General features: G+C 26.9%; 1 protein-coding gene across 1 annotated transcript; it reads left to right on the top strand.

The window, feature by feature from the left end:
• On the top strand, positions 1-3,511 carry LOC114164240 (WAT1-related protein At4g08290-like). Its single transcript, XM_028048830.1, has 7 exons — positions 1-284; positions 379-441; positions 531-647; positions 2,270-2,513; positions 2,612-2,773; positions 2,862-3,013; positions 3,084-3,511. Exons 1-7 carry the CDS (start codon positions 100-102, stop codon positions 3,250-3,252), a joined length of 1,092 nt encoding a protein of 363 aa, XP_027904631.1. The 5' UTR covers positions 1-99; the 3' UTR covers positions 3,253-3,511.
• The last annotated feature ends 10,379 nt before the right edge of the window (positions 3,512-13,890 follow it).

Here is a 13,890-nt window from a genome sequence, read left to right as displayed (position 1 = left end):
GAGTGCATTGGTTTCGCAGATAAACAAAAAGCAAGCATAAGCAGCTTCACTTTGTGATACACAGATTGTGTTGAAGAGAGAGTTATCAAGAAGAGAAAGATGGGTACGTGGTTGAGAAATTCAAGACCGTATCTGATGTTAGTGGCAGTTCAATTTGGTTCTGCTGGCATGTTCATATTCGCCATGGATGCTATAAAGAAGGGAATGAGCCATTACGTCTTCATTGTCTACCGTAACGCCATAGCCTCCATAACTCTCGCTCCCTTCGCCTTTCTTCTTGAAAGGTATATATCTTCCTACTACACTCATGCTTTAATATACTTTTTAACTCAGTTTTTTTCTCCATAATTTCTCATCTAAATTAGTATCTTTTTGCAGGAAAGTTCGGCCGAAGATGACTGTTCGTATATTTTCAGAGATTATGGCACTGGCTTTCTTCGAGTAACCATTATCTTTTACACTTACAAATATATATGAAAATGAAATTGAAGTTTGAGTTTGTTATTGAGAAGAGATGGTGTTACTTGCAGGATAATACTGGATCAGTGTTTCGCTCTCTTGGGCATGAAATTTACGTCAGCTTCTTTTCTTTCTGCTGTCATGAACTCAGCACCCTCTGTTACTTTCGTCATGGCTGTTATTCTAAGGTACGTGGGTAGAGAGAATCACCATAAACACGAAAGGTTCACCCCTCATTGCTTTACACAAACTCTTCAAGAGGAGAAACAGACATGGAAGGAAAAATAAACAGATAATGCATTTATTCAAGAGAACTTTTAAAACGAAAGATTCAAAACAAAAGGAATCATTTTTTATTAGTTTTACCTTTTAGAATTTTATTTCCCTTCTGTTCTTAAAATGGCTCCAAAGAATCTAAACACGACACTAGAAAAGTTTTGTTTCAAGTTGCATAGGTGATAAATTTTTAGTACGAAGAATTCGTGAGAATATATATGATTTAGAAAAGAAAAGAAAAGAGATCGATTTTTTTTTTTAAGTTATGAAAATAATTAATGTTAGAACATTAAATTTGTTTACTTGTGTATTTCTTTTATTTTAATTAGTGTCTTCTGAAATATAATTTTCAATTCTAAGTTAATTGAGATTTATAGTGGAATTCTAAAAGTTTTTTAAACTTTATATGACGTAACCTTGGTATGAAGTGATGTCCTTTCTTATTAACTTTTTTTTTTAAAAGATAAAAAAGAAAAACTTTGGAGAGAGACTATGAATTCCAGTCTTTTGATCAAGGAAGCAAAGAAAAACTTTTCCCGATTATAACCTGTTATGAATTAAATTTAAATATTTTAATGGATATTTTGGATTAAGTAAATAGTTGTGTTTGTTAAGCATTTATTGATGAAACATAAGGTAAAAACCTAATCGAACATGTCGAGATTTACATTTTAAAGCAAATTTGCTGATAAAAAAACATTTTAAAGCAAATTATTTTGCATATATACATCTTTCAAAGTTTTTTTTATTTTTTACTTTTTTTTAAGAAATATTCATGGATGCCAAACAATACGTATTTATAAAAGGAGTAGATTCTTGCTATGACAAATTTAATCGTGAAACGAAATTATCTATATAAAATATAACAAGATATTACTGTAATTTTTCATATTTTTGTGAAATTCTTTTTGTAAATATTTCATGAATTTTATAAATTCACAAAAATTTTTAAAAAATCATTTTTTATGAATTATTATAAACAAATACCTCAATATCATGACATTTTTTTTAATAAAAAATAAGATTTGCAAGTTTTCTAAAGATTTGATAATATTTTTATTACTTAAAAATTATTCTATCAATGAAAAATTAAAACTATTTATTGCATTAAAATGTTTTTGTTTTTATACTTATTGTGTAGTCAGGAGGAGGATATGATTAAAAAAGGGATAAACATTAATGAAGTATATTAAAGGTATGGAATTATAGTGAGAGAGACAACACTACAAGTTTTAGCCACCTTATTTATAAAGGAATCTGGGAAACCCACAGTGAATCAAGTAAATTAACAAAAGAAATAGTTAATATTCGATATACATTTATGATTGTACGTGTACTAAATTCTTTCTTTAATTTTCTATCAATGACCTCGGAACCGAGTTGACTTTAAAATATGCTCGATATATATATATTGTTTTCTTGGGATCCGATTCATGAAACAAGTTTCACAAAGCAGCATGACGAAGAACATCATTCTTTATGTTTGTGAAAACCTAAGGAAACCAGAGAATCACACACGTAGCTTATTTTATAGGTTGGAGCACATGAAGATGAAGGAAGTGGCATGTCAAGCCAAATTGATTGGAACAATAGTAACTTTTGGAGGTACCTTGCTAATGGCCCTTTACAAAGGCCCTGTACTTAGCGTGATGAGATCTTCAACAACCCATGCTGCCCAACCTCAGAATGTGAACAACCCCACCACTAACCACTGGATCCTAGGGACATGTTTCCTCCTCATCGGTTGTGCAGGCTTTTCTGCGTTTTACATATTACAAGTAAGTTCATAACATGTTTCATTTTATTAGCGTAAAATAAAGTTACATGTGTGTTATCCTATGGAAAAATGATGCATGGTTGGGTGAAATATATGTAGACAATAACATTGAGAAAATACCCGACAGAGATGTCCCTGGCGACTTGGGTTTGCTTCGTAGGTGCACTTCAAAGCTCTGTTGTAGCAGCCATCGCAGAACGCCAGCACCCTCATGCATGGGCCATTGGTTGGGATACACGACTCTTTGCTCCAGCTTATGCGGTGAGTAACCATATTCTTAGAATCGATGTCAAATACTTCGATTATAACTTACGTTGCAACGTTGGTTCTTCCACGCCAACTCTTACAGGGAGTAGTTACATCAGGAGTTCAGTATTACATACAAGGCATGGTGATAAAATCCATGGGCCCAGTTATTGTGACTGCTTTTAATCCTCTTCGTATGATCATCATTACCACCTTGGCCTGCATCATTCTATCTGAGCAACTCTACCTTGGAAGGTACTACAAATATATGCATCTTAATTTTTCTCTTTTCAAAAATATATTAACTCCTTACAATATATATCAGTGTTATTGGAGCAATAGTTGTGGTTCTTGGGCTATATCTAGTTGTGTGGGGAAAATCTAAAGAATGCCAGCGAAGAATGTTACCATCTCCTGCAAAGGATAACTTTCCAGAAGACCAACGACAGCTACCTGTTACAGCTCCTAGGAATAGCAATGATAATAAGGGTTAACTATAAGGTTTCCATGTCAATAATAAACGAAAAGAGTGATGTGGAAGACACAATATGAAAATGAGAAAATGGTGTAGCATTCCCGTACGAGATTATTCACACTGATCTAAGATTCCGAGGTCAGTGTCATCAATATGTTATACCATGCAATTGGAGTGATAAGTGGCATGACGATCCATGGAATTTATTGTGTAAGGAGGGGTCACCTTATTTGCTTTTTGATTCACCTTCTATACTCAGCTTCAAATTTATCTTGTGACGTTTACAACTTTTCAGTATTCCATTTGAAAAAAAATACGTTGCTCTGTTAAGGTTCCAGATTCTGACACGAATGTAATAATAATAAGAACAATAATATTTTAACTACTAAATTTTGACAACTTTATCCTATAACGTGAGATGTTATTTTTCAAGTGATTTTGAAATATTAAAAATGAAAAAAAAGATAAATAAAAAATCACTTAAAAAATAACACCTAAGATTATAAGAAAAAATTGTCAAAATTTAGTCGTCAAAAAATCATTTTCCTAATAATAAATTTGGAGTACATATGTTAAGCATCACCTCTCTCACTTAATTACTAATTAGTGTTAAACACGATGGACGGGCCCAAAGCCTGTAAGAATGCTAAAGGCCCAAGTACCAGTGAGGTCACGCAGTGAAACATCATGCCACACGTACAAATGGAATAATTACGATTAAGCTCCAATAATAAAAGTTTGTATAAAATGGTATTAATGAAGTAAAATTTCTATTCTAATTGCGAGACGTCACAAGCATTTCATTTTATCCTTTAATAAATTCGTGCATCGTTTCAAGAATATTAGAGGCAAATATTTAGCTATCTTTTTAATTGTTAAACATGCCCGTTGGTTGATCGTACCTTTTTCTTTATTAATTCATGTTTGAGATTTCCAATAAGAAAAATTATTCTTTAATAATTAAATTTTGACAATAACGTGAGACAGCATTTTTTTAAATTTGATTTTTTTTTTACATTTTAATATCACTTAAAATATGTTATTCATGATATAAAATAAAATTATCAAAATTTAGTTGTGTATCGTTATACTTTTTATAAAACAAATAAAGACAACGTTCTGATCACCATTACAAAAACCCTTCTAATTTGGTTATTTAAGAACCAATTTAATACAAAATACTGTATCAGTGAAGTATTTATTGCAGAATTGAAGATTACTTAATTTATCATGTAATTATATAAGATTATGACAGTACAGATTCTGCATATATGTTACGTCATTTATTTGATGAGGATAAGGCTTCAAAGTTGTTGTCGGATGAAGTCTCCAGTGTTAAATTTGTTAATATTAGGAAATCGTTAAATAATATTATATGCGATAAAATGAAAAATATTACATGATTTCATAAAACACTTTACTTTATAATTTTTTAATCAAGAACATTCTGCTAATGCACAATACAAAGTAGCATGATCTGATTAATAAATCTGAACAAATTCATGATCCCAATTTGGATTTAGAGGTCTAGAATGAGAATTATTCTTATAGGAATATGAATATGAATATGAATATGATACCTGTCATGAACCCAACAGAATATATAAAACAATGTGAATATCTATGAAGTTGTAGTGATTAAGTATTCAAAAGGAAGTAACGGGATTCCAGCACCAACAATTCTGCTCTATGGATTACAAACTGTGTCCCTTCTCTGATATGGATTATTCTTGAAATTTGAACTGCACTGATTCTACTAACAATTTGTACTGTCACTTATTTATACTTTTATTTCACTAAACAGACTTAATACTTTAATACATTAATGATTCGTATGGTATGTGTGCACTTACTAAGGAATCTGATTAAGTATTTATATATAGGAGTTCTAATAAACTCCAACTGTATCATGTTCGATTTCTATCATGTTCTTATAAAACTTAATTGCAAAAGACTCGAATCTCACACTCTCCACCCAATAACCATGTTATCCAAATTTTCACAAACTCTATCATATCTATATATACTTTAAAGTTAATTTTTTTTTTCTCCTTTCTCTTTAAGTATCTTTACATATATATAAACTCACAATCGAAAATTGTAGTAGATTATTATAAAATTCGAAACAAATCTGCAATAATAATGAAATAATGAACCTCTCTTGTCCAACCCAATCTCCCTCATTTTATTCTCTCTGTATATAACAGTAATATTCATACATGAACGTAAAAAAAGTAAATAAACATAAATTTTCAAATAAACGAGCACTATAAAATAAATTATAAATACACAGTTTTTTTTTTTTTTCAAAACTTTATAAAATAGAATAAAATATTTTATTCATTCACAGTAGTGTGTGTGCTCGTGTGTGATAACAAAATTTTCATTTAAGTGATTTGAAAATTAGTTATGCCTTAATATATTTTTTCATCCAATACTAAACTAAACTTTAATTAGGTCAATTACCACTAGTACCTTAATAAATTAGTTATGCCTTAATATATTTTTTCATCCAATACCAAACTAAACTCATATAAACTTGATTCTCATTTATTATCTTAATTCAAGCATTAAGAAAAAACATTAAATATATAAATGTACATCTATTAAATAGATTAAACCATTCATAAAAATTTCATGTACTGATTCTTTAATATCTATTATGGTAAAATATTCATGTGGTATTTTCACTGATTTTACACGTGTCATACATGTTCCCTCTATTTCTCCGAGTAAAATTCTTCGGATTGTAATGTCTATTGTATCGGCTTGACCTTTCATAAGTGGGGACAGAATAAAGCGTCCATAATAATGACGCTTACTGTCTATTTGTGATTCAACACATTTCCATTGTAGTGTCCGAGTAGAGACTCTTAATTTCTCTTGAACCATAGTAATTATTTTGATAAAACTCTTGACTTATTTTGTTCTCTTGAACTATTTTTAATGTTTATTTTTAGTTGGGTACTTGATCGATTCACTTACTTCTATTATGTTAATATTAATTACTACGGTTGGCATTCTCGTTCTTATTTATAGTGATAATTATATGTCTCATGATCAAGGATATTTGAGATTTTTTGCTTATCTTACTCTTTTTAATATTTCAATGTTGGGATTAGTTACTAGTTCGAATTTGATACATATTAAAGTTATTTAAAATCTATAACTAATCAAATAACAAAATTTTCAGTTTTTCTTTTTGAAATATGGACTGTGAAATAAAAGTTTGTGGAGCAAAATGTGGTCAGAAAACATACTATTTTATTTTCATACATAACGAAATTTTGAATTTTTCATTGAAGTGATTTTGGCGAGCGAAATAAAATTTGTTCAGCGGAATCCTTTCATATAAACTCGTTTCATCACCAAATAAAAAATTGTTAACAAATTTTGAGACTTGATGAAAGATTTTTGGATTTATTGAGCGAATTATATAGAAAAATAAGTATTTGTATAAAATCCATAAATCAATCCAATACAACACCATAAATTTAACTCGTAAGCAACTATTCATTGAATTGATTTTGAAACTATAAGAAATAAGTAATACCGAAAAAAAAAACTATCTCTTATACACTCATTGGAAATTATTCTTTGCATGAATAATTTAAACTTGAAAAATCTTTGTGGTACAAATCTATTGTTGTGTACTACTTATAGAATGTGAAATCTGCCCAATGTATAAATATGTTTATTTGTAATAATTTGGAAAGGAGTAGAACCAAAATAGAATATATGTCTAAATAGATTTTTTTTTTTTAATGATTTGGGTCAGCACTGTCGGAGGTTGTTTTATTTGTGTGAAGTGTTTTTTTTAAAAGAGAATCTAATATTTAAAAGTTTCATAATTATATTCCCATTGTTTCTTTGTTATTTCTGTATACAGGTTAAGCATCTAATACATCATTCTTTTATTTCAGTCCAAAACCATTTATGACCAAATTTTCTTCAAGTGCTCAAAATGACCCAAAATCAAGTTGTAAAACACACATTCATACTTACATAACAATTTATCTTCCCTGAACTCAAATCCTTTGATATTCTAGAAAATTATTCAAAAATTATGTAGAGTTAGAGATACTATTGGTTCCTATGTCTTTTAATCATTAAAATATAAATAAAAATCGATCATTTTTTAAAAGAATATGAAAATGGGATACATATTTAATATGAAATAATTTGAATAAATGAATATTCAAAATTATTTATACATATGTAAATATTTAGGTTAAATATGTTTTTAGTCCCTCAAGTTTCAGTGAAATTTAGAATTAGTCAATTTTCAAAATTTTTGACCAATTTAGTCTTTTATCTTTAAAAATATATGAATTTAATCATTTTAATCAAAATTTATTGAATTTATCTAACGTTTCAAGCGCATTTCATGATAATATTTGAATTGTTTACGTCGTTTGACATATTTTCGCTTCAATGTTAAATCAAATATTATCATAAAATGCATTTAAAATATCAAATAAACTTAATAAAATTTGGTAAGAATAACTAAATCTATGCATTTATAAAGATTAAAGACTAAATTAGTATAAAATTTTGAAAAAAGACTAATTTCAAAGTTCACTAAAATTTGAGGGAACAAAACATATTTAATCCTAAATATTTATAATGTATAAAAAGCAATTAAGAAATATATTCCAAAAATATAATGGGATAAGAGTTTAAAAATTATAAACTTTAACATGCCTAAAAGATAACAATTATCACACTAGTGTTTGTGTTTAATTATAATGACAGGTCAATTTTCTTGAATACGAAAAAAATAGTTAGCTGAAAACAATGACTTAGAACAAACACCGACAACTGCATTTGGTTACTATCATGTCCTTACAAATTAGCAGTCCAAAAGTTTGTAAAGTTTTTACTTTTTTCAAATAATATGATCAATGCTTTGCCTTTTCTCTATTTTCTTCATATGTCAATTATTGGTCAGTTTCTAAAATTCACTGTTCTGTTTGGATTATGTTACCTTTTAAAACATTAACGCATAGTTATTATTAACATGGCCTATGTTTTTTTCACTTTCCACTTCCATGTTTCTCTTCTACACCCCATTTCATAAAGTATAGGATAAGATATAAAAAACTTTCAGGAATAACGTTAAACCTTGTTTTGAATTCTTAAAAACCAGTTCACATAACATTTCACACGTATATTTATATATACTGAAAAGAAATTGTTATAACACACTTCTTAAATAAACTTTAGTTTTGTAGATCTTTCAAAATTTACAGGTTACATCAACCCACGTACCTGTGAAAAATATATTTCAAAGTAATTAACGTATATTGTTTAAACATTTCACTCAAAAAAATATTTTATTAGTGACAAAAAATTATTAATCACTATAACTATAATGATCAATTTAGATATTAATTTATAAACTAAAAAATATTAATAACTAAAATAATTTCTAAATTGATCTCTAAATTAATTATTATATAGTAAATTGATCTTTAAATTGACCACTAATATTAGTTATCAATGTTTTAGCTAAAAAGAAATAGTATCTAAATTTACATTTAAATCAATCACTAATTGAGCAAATTTAGAAGTTAATTTTTATGGTAATTAAAATTTTGGTAAACAATATTAGTTATCAATTTATTAGAAATCAATTTATTATATTGACCAATTTAGAAACAAATTTAAAAATTATTTTAATTATCAATAATTTGTAACTTATAAATTAATATATAAATTAATTATTATAATAACTAATTATTTTATATTCCTAAAATTAGAAATTAATAAAATATTTTCTTGTGGTGTTTTAAGATTTTACAACTTAATCTAAATTTAATCAAAATAAAATAATTTAATCCAAATTCAAAGGATATTAAATATATTAAATTATATAATAAAATACAAAATGGTATCCAAATAAAAAAAAAATATCATCAACTTTTTAATTTAATATGTTTAATTCAATAATATTTTTAAAGTATACTGTGCGTAGTGTGCGAACTAAACTCGTTTAGTCTGCGATAATGCAAGTTGAATACAAAATATTCACATTAATTTATTTTTATTATTATTATTATTATTGTTATTATTATTATTATATGAGTTTGTCGGCTGTGGATTATACAAATAATATGTAAATGTTGTCAAAATTCTCAACTCTACTATTTTTCTATCTATAATACACGAATTCTATATAGTTTTTCAAAAACTATTTTTTTTAACTTGTAGTCAACTTTAATATGATTTAAATTAAAAATTTTAGTTCTTTAAGAATAATTAAATGTATCAACTTTAATATATATATATATATATATATATATATATATTATTTTTTAATTAGTTAACTGCATCATATAAAGATAAGAATTAAACTCTTAATTTTTTTCTAACAATATTATTTATTTTAAAGCTTAATTTTGAGAAAAATATTAATGACTTAACTATTGTAATCTTTTAAGAATATTTTGATATTTAATTTCATTATCTTAAGAATAATGATTAAAAAAACCCTAATCAAAAACACATGCCATATTTTGTGTTTGAGCTTTGACATTATAATATTGTGTATAGATATTAACAAGTGAGATCCGTACCCATAAAGTAAAATAAGATCCACTCTAACTGTCAGCACTGATTTGACTTTAGACAGATTGATAAATGCTATAGCATTTTATATTCTCCAAATGGAAGAATATGAATAAATAAATCACAGTATATTCAACCACAATTTGGAAAAGGAGATGCGACAACTAGAGCATGTTATTATTGAAAGCATATGTTATATTTAAATTAATCATGAACGAAATGGATAATACTTAGAAGCAATGAGATTATATAAGTAAAATAAATGAAAAATGGAATAATGAATTAGGTTGATTGACACAAATATAAATAAATAATAATTTGGGAATTGTTATAGTGCTTTGCATGGTGGGTGGGATTCCACCAACCGATGGAATCCAAACACGAAACCACCACCTTTAATTTCTGGGCCATCCATCACACCCACACATTTTCTAACCATTATTCATATAAATAATAAGTTCAAAACCCATGGTTTTAGCAACCAATGTATCCACCATTACACTTCTTATCTCAACTATAACAACCATTCCACTATTTAAACCCAACTTGTTATAATTAATAACACGATTATTTTATTTTTATATACTAAATTAGCTCTTACACTTTTCTTAAGCTGATTTTAATCTTTAAAATTAAAAAATAATCGTATCTATTACGATACTTTAAGATGTGGGTTAATTTATGCTATTTTTATTATTTAAACATTTTATAAAAAATTGTTTAAATAACATCGTTAGAATCAATTATTACATCGGAGATATTGTCAGTTTTAAAATTTGAAATTTTTTATCAAGGTTTTATGCTTAAGTATATTAGAGGATTAAACAAAATTTATGTATTTAAATTATCTTTTATTTTGACTTATATGTAATATGAGACTATTAAATATATTAAAATAAACCATCAATTGAAGTTTAAGATAAATGAAAAAAAATTATAATCACTTTTCCATTCTTTGAATTGAGGAATAAGAAAACAAGATTTTAATTATTTCCTTGAACATATAAAAAGAAAAAAATGAAGTTTTGTTGAAGTGGAATGAAGTTTTCAAGTAGAAGGACTAATTTATACAGCTGAAAAACTTTGAAATTGTATATTATGCAAGTCTAAGTCTCACATTGGATCGAAATGAGAAAGTTAAATAACTATATAAGGTTCAAGATCTACAAACTCATTACCTTAAAGTTTTTTGTTAGACTTGGTGTCAATCAGTGATGTGAGTTTAACTCAAATTTCATTGTTGTGTCTCTTCCATAAATTTTTCCCTCGATAGACCCATTAGTGGTGTCAAAGTTTATAGTTAGTTTTGGTGACGGAACTATACAAATACATTGTACCATGTGGGAGGAACTAATCTTTGAGGGGATGATTGTTAATGTCAATGTAAGTTTAAGTCTTACATTGAGTAAAAATGAAAAAGTTGAATATCATATGAGAATCAAAACCATAAACTCATTGCTATAAGATTTTGGATTGAAAGTGGTATCAAGTTAGACTCAAGTAAGATACTTTCAAATTATATTTTGATTGCGTGATTCTCAAGAGAAATTTAAATGTAAAAATTGAAATTAAATGACAAAAATGAACATGAATCAAAATAAAAGTGCAATGAAATGTTTTGATTACCACAATGAAATATGATTAATCTTACCGACTAAAATCATAAATTATCGTTTTATCATCATCAAAATGTTGTTATTATTTCATAATTTAAAAAATTTTCATGATACTTCCTTCAAGTATAAATCATCGATTAAATCGTAAAAATACGAACTTACACGTTAATCTCTGAAAATAAGATAATTAAAAATAAAACCCATATACAATATTTTAGTTTTCAAACCAAATTAAGATTAAATATGTTTTTCATGTTCTAACTATTATAAAAAATTGTTTTATTTATAAACTAAATTATAAAGTTCTCTCAGCACTTTATAAAAGTCATATAAAATATTTTTCACAGTTTTTTCTACATAACAGATGGAGTATGAACTATAATATAACATATCCACATGCTTTGAAAAAGATATTTTACTGAAAAATATTTTATAGTTTAGTTTGTTAACAATGATGTTTTATATGAATGAGAATAAAAGTTTATGAAAAAATACATATGAAAAATGCATTTAACCCACCAAATTATTTATTATCATATAATTTTATTTTTAAAAATGCTATAATGTTATGACTTAAGTCACGTGACTTTTTGAATATCAAACTAAAGCGAGTAATACATTATAACGTTTTCCATGCCTTCAAAGAACTGGTGATGATGATAAGTGAAAAGAGATTTTCATATTTTCATCTTAGAGTGATAAACGTTGATTAATTACATAAATCTATTAATTTTCTTAAGCATTGAATCTCACGTGATACATGCATGCGCAAGTACAAGTTTTGTTAGTTCAGTGGGCCTGGGGTGTTAATAACAGCTTTCAATAAATTTCTCTAAAGAAAAAAAATACTATTGATCTGAAAGTAAGTTTACAGAGAAAAGAAGAAGGTTTTTAATAGAATGAAAAAATAACAGAAAATAAGGAAAAAAAATGTTTTTTGATTCTAGTTTGTTGATGGAATTATCACTGTAAATTTTTTTTACAATCTTATTTATATTTTTCAAATCTCTCACATTCTTTAACAGTAGAATAGCTCCAACAAATAATCAAACATCTTGAATTTAAGGTCCATAAATATATGGGAAAAACATTGTAGGAAAATATAAGATATGGTTTTGAAAGGTGTTGTCGATTACATGAATCCAATAACTATTATTTTCCGATAACTATTATTATCTGACTTAATAAGAAAGGCACTTAAAGGATATGAAAGAGACGAAAATGTGAGTCCTCCCCTCTCTTTTTAGATGCCATGCAACTTAGATTTATAGTGCATATGTAACAGAACTTGAAAGGAAATTCCATTGATTTTTTTGTCAAAAACGGAAAGCTGTCTTAATTTTCAAACTCCATTATTTCTAAAAGCTTTCTTTAAATTCACAAACTTTGTTTAAAGTTCAAAAGTCTTAATCAAAATTAAACTCAAACCTTCACATTTCATAAAAATAGGTAAGATAAATGATATTTAAATAAAAAACTTATAAATCTATTATTTATTGTCTTTTCATTAAATGGTAATACTTGTGTTTCTTATATAGATTTGTAGGTTGACAATAATATTTTGATGTATTTAAGTGGTGTTTGTTTAGATTGAAATGGAGATGTAAAAGAGGTAGAAGGAAGGAGAAGTGAGATCGTTTTAATCCAAAGAAAAAAAAGTAAGTGAAAAGTTTGTAATAGATATAATTGATTTGATAAAAAGAAATTAAATTGATGGTAAATTAAAAAATACTCCATGTTTAATTTTAATAAATATTATTATAAAAATATTATCGACAAACATAATATGTCCATAATACAAAAATTTATTGTCAATTTGTGTTTATTATCATATTACAGACAATCAAAAAATCGTTGTTAAAATGGTCATCGATAAATTTTATCGACAAATCATAAAAATAATTACCGATAATCTCAAATTCGTCAATAATTATCAACAAATTTTGATTATCGATAAATATTGAAATTGGTTCTTAATCTTCATTTATCTCCTCTTCTTTTTCTTCTTATTTTTCTTCTTCACCTCTTTTCCTCCTCCTGCTCCTCTTTTTCCTTTTCCTCCTCCTCCCTCTGCGCTATCATTATCGTCACATCATTTGCTGCTACCGTCTCTGACTTCTCATCTTTTTTCTCTTTCTATTTTCCTCTTTCTCTTTGTCTTCATCTTCCTACCCATCCTCATCATCCTCCTCCAACCTCACTGTCAATGAGTTGTTGTCGTGCCATCACACCATTGTCGTCACGCCACCATGCCATCATTGTCGCACCTTCTCTTTTTCCTCTTTCTTTTCCTCCTTTTTCTCTTTCACCTCCTTCTCCTTCTCTTTTTTTTCTTATCTTCTTATTCCTCTATCTCCTCTTAATATAGAAAATAATCTTAAGAACTTTGTGAGAAATGTGTCACATATTTTAATGATAAATTTATCCACAAAAATATTTATCCATAATATGAAACACAAATTATCGATGTA

The sequence above is a fragment of the Vigna unguiculata genome, chromosome 9 (genome assembly GCF_004118075.2).
Source record: "Vigna unguiculata cultivar IT97K-499-35 chromosome 9, ASM411807v1, whole genome shotgun sequence".
NCBI lineage: Eukaryota > Viridiplantae > Streptophyta > Magnoliopsida > Fabales > Fabaceae > Vigna > Vigna unguiculata.
The sequence above is the reverse complement of the archived record's forward strand: the minus strand, read 5'-3'. Positions and strand labels throughout refer to the sequence as shown.